The sequence below is a fragment of the Diadema setosum genome, unplaced genomic scaffold (genome assembly GCF_964275005.1).
Source record: "Diadema setosum unplaced genomic scaffold, eeDiaSeto1 scaffold_29, whole genome shotgun sequence".
In the NCBI taxonomy this organism is placed as follows: Eukaryota; Metazoa; Echinodermata; class Echinoidea; order Diadematoida; family Diadematidae; genus Diadema; species Diadema setosum.
The window spans coordinates 166,499-177,689 of NW_027307655.1; the positions used below are offsets into that span (position 1 = coordinate 166,499).

The window sequence follows — 11,191 nt, forward strand, 5'->3', positions numbered from 1 at the left end:
ATGCTTATCAGTCTATCGATCATATAATTTCTTGTATTACGTGTGGGGGGAATGCAGCTTACAAGCTCAGCTTTTTAGCATTCCTCCCCATTTCCAACATTTTCCTATACCTACAAGTTTTCTGTAAATTTATCCTTTACTTTGTAAGATGAAATGCATGCACCGTATTCAATTTTTGTATTATATTTATATGTTTCTGTTGGAAATGAAAAATAAATGAATGAATGAAAATTAAACTCTATATTGGCGAAATATTGCATTACCGGTTTATTCTTCGTTATATATATATATATATATATATATATATATATATATATATATAAAGTTCTGCGTCGGTGTGTAGTAAATAGATATCAAGAGCAAAAACAGTCATATAAACACCGCAGGAGCTAAAAAGTTGGACTGACGTTTCAGTCAAAGACCTTTATCAAAGTAAGTCTGAACATAAACAATTTCATGCAAGAAACTAAAAAGACGCATAAGTTGCTAAGATACAAATAATGATAACAAAAGGCTGACTGAATGCATTGTATGAGCGCTATTGACTGACGCCACAAAGGAAGAAAGAAAAGATGCGCAATTTTATGAAGCAGTAAAGTGCAAATGTTATTATGACGCAGGAAAACCAATTCGCGTATTAAAGTGACGTAATGAAATAAAGTAAGGAAGATGCCTTAGAACAATAAACAATTAGGCAAAATAGAAAAAAAAATGCATGCCGTTACAAAAGAAATTAGAAAAAAAAAAGGTCCAAGATGAGAAGCGTAAGGAAAGCAAAAAGCGCATCTAGAGAGAGACGTCATAAAAAGAAAGTGACGAAGTGTGGTAAAGGAAAAAAAGGAGCAAGGAAAGAAAAAGACGAGAAAGTAAAGTTCCAGATAAATATAGAGACGTGAGATGCACTCGCGCAAACATACACAAACAATAATAATAATAAAGAAAAAATAGAAAAAAATATGGAGGAGAAAATCATCTTCAACCTCGGAACTTCCAGCCTCATGGGATCAACGCTACATTTCGATCTTTCAGAATTAATCAGTAAACTTTAATTTCGAAAACTTTACACTATGCTCAGGACTTAATCATCATCTTTGTTTATTATTTTTATTATTGTTATTATTTCATTCATCTTCTGTTTTATCTATTTTCATATTTTTATATATTCATATATTCTTTTTTTTTATATTTATACATATTTTTCCTTTATTATTATTGTTTGTGTATGTTTGCGCCAGTGCATCTCACGTCTCTGTATTTATCTGGAACTCTATTTTCTCCTCCTTTTCTTTCCTTGCTCCTTTTTTCCTTTACCACACTGCGTCACTTTTTTTTTATGACGTCATTCTCCAGATGCGCTTTTTGCTTTCCTTACGCTTCTCATCTTGGACCTTATTTTTCTAATTTCTTTTGTGACGGCATGCATGTTATATTTTGCCTAATTGTTTATTGTTCTAAGGCATCTTCCTTACTTTATTTTATTACGTCACTTTAATACGCGAATAGGTTTTCCTCCGTCATGATAACATTCGCCCTTTACTGTTTTATAAAATTGCGCATCTTTTCTTTATTCTTTTGTGGCATCACTCAATAGCGCTCATACAATGCGTCCAGCCAGCCTTTTGCTATCATTATTTGTATCTTGGCAACTTATGCGTCTTTTTAGTTTCTTGCATGAAATTGTTTATGTTCAGACTTACTTTGATAAAGGTCTTTGACCGAAACGTCAGTCCATTTTTTTTTAGTTCCTGCGGTGTTTATGCGACTGTCTTTACTCTTGATATATGTACATATTATATATATATATATATATATATATATATATATATATATATGTATACATATATATATATATATATATATATACATACATATATACATATATATATATATATATACATTGCACATAACATTCATGTACATACAAACATAGGGCTTTATCATTTAGTCAGCAAAATTGGATAACTCCGTTTTTGTTCGTAGATGATTTCAGTGATAAACTGACAGAGTCTTATATGACCAAGTCTTCAAACATTACAATACACTATGCATTGCTCTGATTATTGTTCCCCTTATTTAACACATCAGCATCGTTAAAAGTATGAACGTCAGCATTCAGAAACATCACATGACACTCTTTTTTCTTTTGCACCACGCAAAGGGATATATATGGTGTCACTACTTTGCCCCCTCACCCGTTTTTTCCGAGAGTGCGAAAGTGCGAAAGTGGGAAGGTTTTGTACTTGCGCTGAGGACTATTTTTATTATTATTATTATTACTACTATTTTTTTTTGTCAGCTTTACAAACCCGGAAGTGGCACAAGAAGTTGCGCTGAAGGTATTATTATTATTATTTTTTTTTTTTTTGGGGGGGGGGGGTGATGGGGGAAGGGGGGTCTTGTTAGTTCATGAAACCCAAAAGTGCTCCCCTCCCTCCCCACTTTTGAAAACTTTTGGCAACGTTTCACAATACCTGGGAAATAAAGAAGAGTGATTTCTGCGGTCGACGTCCCATTTAGCGAGTCACCGGTAGCCATGCATATGAACGTTTTTTCCGTCCCTTGATTGGCTGAAATATTGATCGTCTCGAGCCTCTCGTATGTGTCGTCAGATAACATTTTCTGTTGTGAAACAACGGAATTCAATCTCTCTCCAGACTTTTCGGTCCACAACATGGAGATGTTAGGCTTGAATCCAGTCACTACACACGTAAGTGTAATGGAAGGGCTATCGGAAGGCGGTTGGTATGCACACGGGCTTTGATGGGACTGGCTCTCATCGACGCATTCCTCAATGATGTGTTTTGATGCCATCGCTACGGCAATAAGAAATTATACATGGAATGAGACACAAACAATCTCTTACCAAACAAATATTCGAAGAATACTGCTAGTTTTTCGGGACTATCTCTTCTCCAGGACGAGAGTGCAAAACATATTTGCGCTTTCGTTTGCTATACAACGCCTCCCAGACAAAAAAAAAAAAAAAAAGATGAAAAAATTAGAAACCGACTTTTCTGGCAAGATTTTACTTTAAAAATCAAAACCTTACTTTATGAAATGTACATAAAAAAGGTACGCGTCTCTTTTTTCATTAGATGCGCAACTCAATGTTCATCATTCATGCATGACTAACTTAGAACACTGAACAGTGGTGGTACCATTGTTCACTTACACACCCAAATGGTGACTTTGAGTATTTTTTTGTAGACTTTTACCTTCATGGTTTTTTTTTTTTTAAAGCAAGGTTCATAACCTAAACGTCCATATTTTTTTCTCTTATATGAAACCTTATTCATCAGATAATAATTTTATGAAGAACGCATGCTCGATAAAAAAGTTTCATGAAAATGTGTTGTATTTATAACGACTTTACGATTAGTCGAAAAAACAAATATTCAGCACTTCAGACTTTGCCCAATGCAGACAATGGCATCAGCTGCGCAATTGAATTCACACGAAACAACGGCAGTGTTACAGTGAATGCTGCTCAGGGTTGGGACATTTACATGGAATGCTGTATAGGGACGGAAAGCCCTTCGTTTAGAATAACAATTGATTGGAGACTAATTTCGTGAGAATTCTCAGGCTGTTTAAGCCCACAATGGCTACGTAAAATTGGCGTTACGTCAATGTTAATTATTATAATGATTTTGTACCTTAAACTTATGAATGTGTGTATTTAAGATCACCATTGACATGATTTTGAAGTCAGTGGGAAGGTAAAACAGAAAGATTAACAGGAGAAAAAAAAATACGTTATGCATTGATGAAAGAAGAGAAGTGTATCTTTCCATTCATGAATATCTCATAAAGTAAATTCATGATAATGATCGCAAAGAATTGCAATTAATATCAGTTTCTTTTTATTCGTGGCATTGTTATTGTTAAAGTTTAGAATATGAAAAAGTACTGCAAATAAATATTGAAATCATAATACAATTATAACAATAATAATGCGCTTATGTATGTCACGCACAGGCACTCATTAGCCGGGTTCACACGTACAAAATAGCGGGATGACGATCGCGCTCCATATCTCGAGATTTATTGCAACCGCTCACACTCTCCAAATTAGCGGGATAACGATCGCGCTCGAAATCTCGAGTTTTTTGCAACCGTTCACACGTACAGAATTATCCCGCTAATTGCCGATCGAGATAACAGCCAAACCTGCAAACTGGGTCAGACAGCGCCCTCCTCTATCACTGCCTGCGCGTACTTCCCTTTGTCCATTGTATATTCCGCGTCAGTGATGTGGTTCGCGCGCTGTTGTTTTGGTGCGCCAAAGAGGTTAAAGGTGCATGTTCCCGGTGTTTTAGTCAAATGCGTACGCGGGCGCACGGCGCAAGTTTCCTATAGAGACCTACGCTATCGACTCCTCTTCAGCGCTTACGCTTTGGCCCACTTCCCCGAGTCCGAAGAAGTCCGATTCACTGTAGTCAGTGGTCGGATCACAGTTCGGCTCATGATTCGGCTCATGATTCGGGGATGACAGCTTTAGCAAACTTCTTTTGTGATGTCATAATAACAAGCACATATGCAGGCACCCTGGCATTACACTACAGACTGCCCGATGCGCAGAGAAGACAACGAAGGCAACGTTACTTAGCAACAGCTACGCACTTTACTATTGATGACAGCACAACTTTGGTAATCTTCGTATCAATGCTAACGTTAATCGGCAGTATCATCAACAGCGCCCTCTACACTACCGGGACTATGCCCCTTTAACTCTTTATGTGCCATGGTGGAAACCCCCTGTGTGCCACGTTATTCTGAGACACGAAGGTTGTCATGCTTTGAGAAAGAATTCTGTGTTTCCAATTTGTATAACTTCTTCAAATTTCTGTTAAGCTGTACATAATAGTGAGCAAAGTGATGGAGGAATGTCAAACTTTGCTTCGACATACATTGTATGACAAATCTATTTTCAATGTTTCTTTTAAATGACCAGTTGCTACATTACTGTAAAGGCATGACTTTTGCACATTAAACCATGGCAGAAACTTAGAATGTAAACGCAAATCTAGTTAGGAACACCGCTTGATAGTTAATCACCACATAGACTGCACTCCGTAAGTGAGAGGAACAAAAGCGCGAGAAACGCTTTCATTGTACCGGGGGACTAGCAGTGATTAGCCATTTATCGATCGGTTTCGGCGGCTTTGTTTGTTGAGCAGAATATGCGAAGTTGGCACGCCGTCGACTGAGTCGGACGTGCGAACGTGGCACACAAAGAGTTAAAGGTGCAAGGTCCCGGTGTTTCAGTCAAATACGTACGCGGGCGCACGCGCAAGTTTCATATAGAGACCTACGCTATCGACTCCTCTTTAGCCCTTACGCTTTGGCCCACCTCCCCGAATCCGAAGAAGTCCGATTCACTTTAGTCAGTGGTCCGATCACAGTTCGGCTCATGATTCGGCTGAGGGGGATGACAGCTCTACCAAACTTCATTTGTGATGACATAATAACAAGCACATATGCACGCACCCTGGCATTACTACAGACTGCGCGATGCGCAGAGAAGACAACGAAGGCAACGTTATTTAGCAACACCTACGCACTTTACTCTTGATGACAGCTCAACTTCGGTAATCTTCGTATCATTGCTAACGGTGATCGGCAGTATTATCAACAGCGCCCTCTACACTACCAATACTATGCAGCTTTAAGGACCTCTTCGCAGAGGCCTCGCTATTGTGATCCGCGCATTGTTTGTTGGGACATACAAATTCGAGATTCTAAACCCGACCGTCCACACGTACCAGCGCGCGGCCAATTATCCCGCTAATTAATGAATTAGCGCAAGATTTCTTGGGATTAGCATCGCAATGCTTATCACGCTAATTGTCGGTTTTTTACCGTCCACACGTGCAAAAAAAAAAAAAAAAAAAAATCGAGATACCGATCGCGATGCAAATCTCGAGATTTGTATCCCGCTAATTGGTGTACGTGTGAACCCCCAATTTTGTCGTCTTTACCCCTAAAAGTCTAGCTTTTCTGCTCTAACTACAAAGCTGTGTCAACGGGCTTTAATCATGATTTTTACTGTAACAATCGCTTATGTATAGGCCTACCTCACCGATGTTGCTCAGTAGTTGGTATACGACCCTTTTGTTGAACTTGATATTGTATTATTATAGTATGCCCAACACTACGACCAATGTTGAGGGGTAACATCTCTACGCAATAATGCATTACTCTCTGCAAAATGATACATTCCCTTTATGCGGATATACTGTCTATCACGATTGATATACATAGTCGATCCTCTTGCACAACAAATGGTTACCTGTGTATTATAATATGTGACCCTGCATCACAAAACCAGCAGAAAGTATCCAAACATGAACTTTTTAGTTAAGAGCAGATTATGAAAGACCAGACTCTTGGCATTCAAATGATGCATAGCTCAATTGAAATGAACTCTCCAAAGCTTGATTGTAAACATTAGAAAGAAAGCACACACCCTGGACCAGGTAATAATCACATGTTGCATTGCAATTATAATAGATGTAATAATAATAATAATAATAATAATAATAATAATAATAATAATAATAATAATGATAATGCTAGTCTGTATTTGTTACAAATGTAAGCGTTTTACCACTCAGAACTATTTTGTTTTCAAGAATACGGATATGTTGAAGGCCTATAGAAGCATTAAAAGCACACATGTTCAAATTCGCCGTGAATATGCCATGGGTATGCTATATAACTTTACCAGTTTGCGTCTTGAAAGGTAATGCTGTTTAAGAGGAAATCCCAACCCTTTCCTGTCGTGTCATGACACGACAGAAAGGAAAGAGGAATATCAATCTAAGGAAAGAAGGAAAAAGGTATATAACACTGAAAGGGAATAAGGGAAAGGGGAACATAAGTGAAAGGGAGGAAGAACATTTTTTTTTTTAATGGTAAAGTAGAGTATTACTTACAGCTAACTGTGAACACTTTGGTATTCTCTACTGTGTCGAAATTCTTCAGAACCACTTGACAAATGTAGAGACCCTCATCTGCCACCTTGAGGTCGGTGATGACGAGACTAAAGTCGGTGTCGATGTCAAATCGTTCCTCCAGACTGTCGAATATTCCATCTCTGAAATCAGCCTTGATCGTCCTCGGCTGCTGACGTGAGATACTCTCCTTGACCCAGACCACAGCCTGAGGCTCCGATTCGAAGTGACATGGTAGCCGGATATCTTCTCCTTTCCATCCCTGAACGGTGGGGGCAGTGTCTACCACTGATATTACCAAAAGAAAAATGTGAATACAATAATCATTATTAAAGGAAATGTACTGATTCGTCAATGATAAACTAGAATTGGTGCATGTGTTACGGCACATTTTGGTAAATTGCACATTTTGATACCATCTTGTCACTATGTTACGGCACATTTTGCTAACTGCACATTTTGGTGAATTTACCAAACTGTGCAGGACATTGACGGCACATTTTGGTGATTTTCTCATCCTGCACAATCATCACACAAACAAATTGTAAGTGCAGTTGGTTTTTGTCCCCAACGAATGAGATCGGCAGCCTAAAGGCCGTGTCACACCTCTATAGCTACCTCACACCAAACTACGCGGGCTTGGTGAGAGCAAAGCCCGTGTCACACCAGCCTTGCGTGCGACTTGAAAAGAACAATTTTGACTACCCGGAGGTCCCCGTAGATATCCGCACATGACAGTACCTAGCATGTATCTCAAAAGTAGACGCCCGGAGGTGCGCACGCATATTTTTTTTTTTACCCACAACCGTGTTTAGGCCCTGTCACACCTTTCCGGGCAAGCTACTCGGGCTTGTTACGTGTAGGGATTTTCTAGCATACCGGACATTGCTGAGGGCGGAAAAGGATTTGTGCGAGTCAGCGCATGTGTCTTACTTGCTGGACGCGTTATACTTGCGAGTATACTGTGTGACCTTTGTACAAGTCGCGGGGGGCTGACAACTTAGTGAAGGAATTCCTCTAATGGAATGGCTGAAATCTCACAGAATTTCATCATCTTGGCTGCATACGGGACTGCGAAGTACCTGCGTGGGAATTGCCTAGGAAGTACTGCCGCTAAGGGTCTCCTACTGGCGTTCTGCGTGGACCTCTACGGGCATTCCCGCGACTCACCCGGAAAAAGTTTTGGTCATGCTCAAAACTTGGCTGCGGTTAAATCGGACTTGCGTGAGCAGCTCCGGGCAACTACGCGCTAGATACTGCCAGGTGCGGACCAACTGCGGAGAGCTCCTTGGATGAATTTGTTTCCCCGCAAGTCAAGCCGCAGAAGTTCCCCCGTACGGTATGACAAGGCATGAATGAAAATTGCAAACATTCTTGTTCGCCCGCTGAAAATCTTCTACGTGCTGGAAACTACCTCCTCGCCACAAGCCCGCGTTATGGTGTGACACGGTCTTAAAGTTTTTCTAGCACGCAGGAAAATTATCTCGTCCGTTGTTGCCCGGAGCTGCGCACACAAGTGCGATTTACCCGCGGCCAAGTTTTGAGTTGCACCTCGCAGGTAACTCCCACGCAGTCTGCCCTGGTACGCAGGCCACACAGAATACCCGAAAGAAGAACATAAGTAGCGCGCATCTAGCAAGTTAGACACATGCACAACTCGCCCGAACCATTGTTCGCCCTCAGAAATTGTCCGGTATGCTCGAAAATCCTCACATTCAACAAGCCCGCATAGCTTGCCCGGAAAGGTGTGAGTTACGGGTAAAAAGAATTTTACGTGAGTACCTCCGGGCGACTATGAGTGAGATACGTGCTAGGTACTGTTCGTTGAAATTGCCCGCAGAGGTACACGCAGAACGCCAGTAGGAAGCCCTTAGCGGCAGCACCTCGCAGTCAACTCTATACGCAATGCCATGTATTTCGCAGTCCCCGTATGAGGCCAAATTAATGATATGCAGTGGTACATCTGCCATTCCTTCAGAGGAATTCCTTCACTGAGTTGTCCGCCCCACGCAGCTGGCACGCAGGTCACACAGTATACCCGAACGAAAAGCAATTGTAATAGCTTACTCGAGCCTTCAGCTCGGGTGAGCTAAATAAGTGTCTTGGCTGTCTCTACTGCAGGACCATAATACGTACGTTGTACGTTAACCCTTCTCAGGCCCAAGGGGGCACATTGTGCCCCCTATTGTAACGTTGTAATTATTTGACGTTTCATCGTCATATTTGGAAAATGGGTAGAGCAACTCATACTCTACATGACCACATACTTAATTTTTTATAAGAGCACCCAAAGAGGGCGCCAAAAATAAAGAAATACATAAGAAATATGCTGAAAACTTTATTTTGCTGTATAATTTCTTTATCCCCAGTATTATGCGTTATCATAGACTAATATTTTTCATATTTGTCACAAATGATGTGCAAGTCAAAGCTCATTATTTTTTATGGTTGAAATTTCTCAAGGTCACCACATGGGGGCGCTATTCATACCAAAATAAAGAAATACATTATGAGACCTGTGATGTATTGTTTGGGATAGGTACATGCATAGCTATCATATTTCATATTTCCATAATACTGGAATTTTAAGTTTGGAGATTGATAATGTGATAAACAAATGATGTTAATTAGAGGTATAACTTCGGTGAAGGAATCAAAATGGCACAAAATAGAACAACAATCTTTGAAAAATACTGTTACATTCAAGTATCTCTATTATATGTGACCCTGCACCTCAAAACAAACAAAAAGTCCCCAGAAATGAATTTTTAGTTAAGACCATATTCTGAAAGAGCAGAGTTTAAGCTTTAAAGTGATGTATAACTCAGATCAAATGGACTCTCCTAACCTATCTAAATACTGGAAAGAAAGCACAAACTCAGGAAAAGTGTGAACTGAGAAAAGAGGCTCTGAAGTACAGTGTCTATTCAAGCGCTTAATCTTTACCAAACCGTGCTGGCTGTGCGATGAATGGGAAAAGATACAGGAAGTAAACTACCAGAGTAACAACAATGAAGGGATTATCAGATTAAACCAAAATTAAGCATGCCTCATTAACACATTCTGTCCATAATTAATTCTAACTTTCAAAGCAGTAGCACTATCATTTCAGAAGTTATTAGAGTTGAAAGTGAAAAATGTGGACAAGGCTTTTCGGAAATGAAAAAGGGATTCTAAAGACGCACCTAATCACACTGTGCTACCAAAACTATTCAAAATAAACTTCTAAAAAACACACTTTCCTGCCCGTTTTATGATTCCAAATTTTAGCAAAATGTAGAAGAAGCCTTGGTCTTTCAGAAAATATGAAAAAGTCAAGTTCGGCTAGGTTGACCCATTTCACCTATTTTCAGTCCTCACGCAAAATCAGTGTGTGCGACTTTATGTTCGTTTTGAGGTGCACGGTCACATATCTACTGTTTTATGCCATTGTCACAGAAACACACAGGAAATCGTAGGAAAAACATTTCAGGGCAATAATCACTTCACATTTTGCTTCTTCAGCAAATTTCAGTCAAGAAACGCCCATTTCATACATTATAATATTGTTAATTGGAATTGGAACAGAAAAAATACGCAAAATCTCACTGACATAGTTGTCAGTTTGTGGTTGTCATGGCAACCAGCAATATCAAATATAGGTAAATTTTACCTCAACATTCGTGTTAACATGATATCCTATATTATTTTACACCTTTTCATCTTTCCACAATAAAATTGTTGTTTCCTTTTACCGGAAGAAGTAAGACCCTCTGTTGTTGTTGTTTTTTTTAAGTTGTTTTGAAATCCCATTAACTTTCCTTAAAAAAAAAAAACCTTCCCACCCCCGTATGCTACTGCAAATGCAGCTAAAATTGTACCTGATATTGGTATACTTGTTTTTTTCTTTCTCTTTCCTCGAATTAGAGAACCTTGCACACTGAAGACCATGAACGGTCTTGATGAAGGCATCAGATCATCCATTTGCTTAATTTAAATCCGGTTCTCTCACCTCTCCCAAAATATCTGTACCCATTTGCCTATTATTTAAGGCTTTTGTGTATGTGAGTGTGTGTGTGTGTGTGTGTGTGTTTGTTTGTTTGTTTGTTTGTTTTTTTATTTAAACACGGGTAAAAATACTTGCACTCAGCCGTTAGGCTGTTTTTCAGCAAGTCCGTATGATATACACTGTACAAAAAAACATAATGTGGTACAATCAACGTATAGAATAATACATAGACAATAATCGGTATAAC

The 11,191-nt window shown here is 39.3% G+C and overlaps 1 protein-coding gene across 1 annotated transcript in view; it reads right to left on the reverse strand.

Annotated features, from left to right (window-relative positions):
- LOC140245751 (uncharacterized) overlaps positions 1 to 10,919 on the reverse strand; it is a 94,609-nt gene extending 83,690 nt beyond the window's left edge. The window contains exons 1-3 of the mRNA XM_072325276.1: positions 10,868 to 10,919; positions 6,939 to 7,244; positions 2,472 to 2,813 (exon numbers count right to left, since the gene is read on the reverse strand). Coding sequence (XP_072181377.1) covers positions 2,472 to 2,813; positions 6,939 to 7,244; positions 10,868 to 10,919 — 700 coding nt within the window. The remainder of the gene's footprint in view (positions 1 to 2,471; positions 2,814 to 6,938; positions 7,245 to 10,867) is intronic.
- Between the last annotated feature and the right edge of the window lie 272 nt (positions 10,920 to 11,191).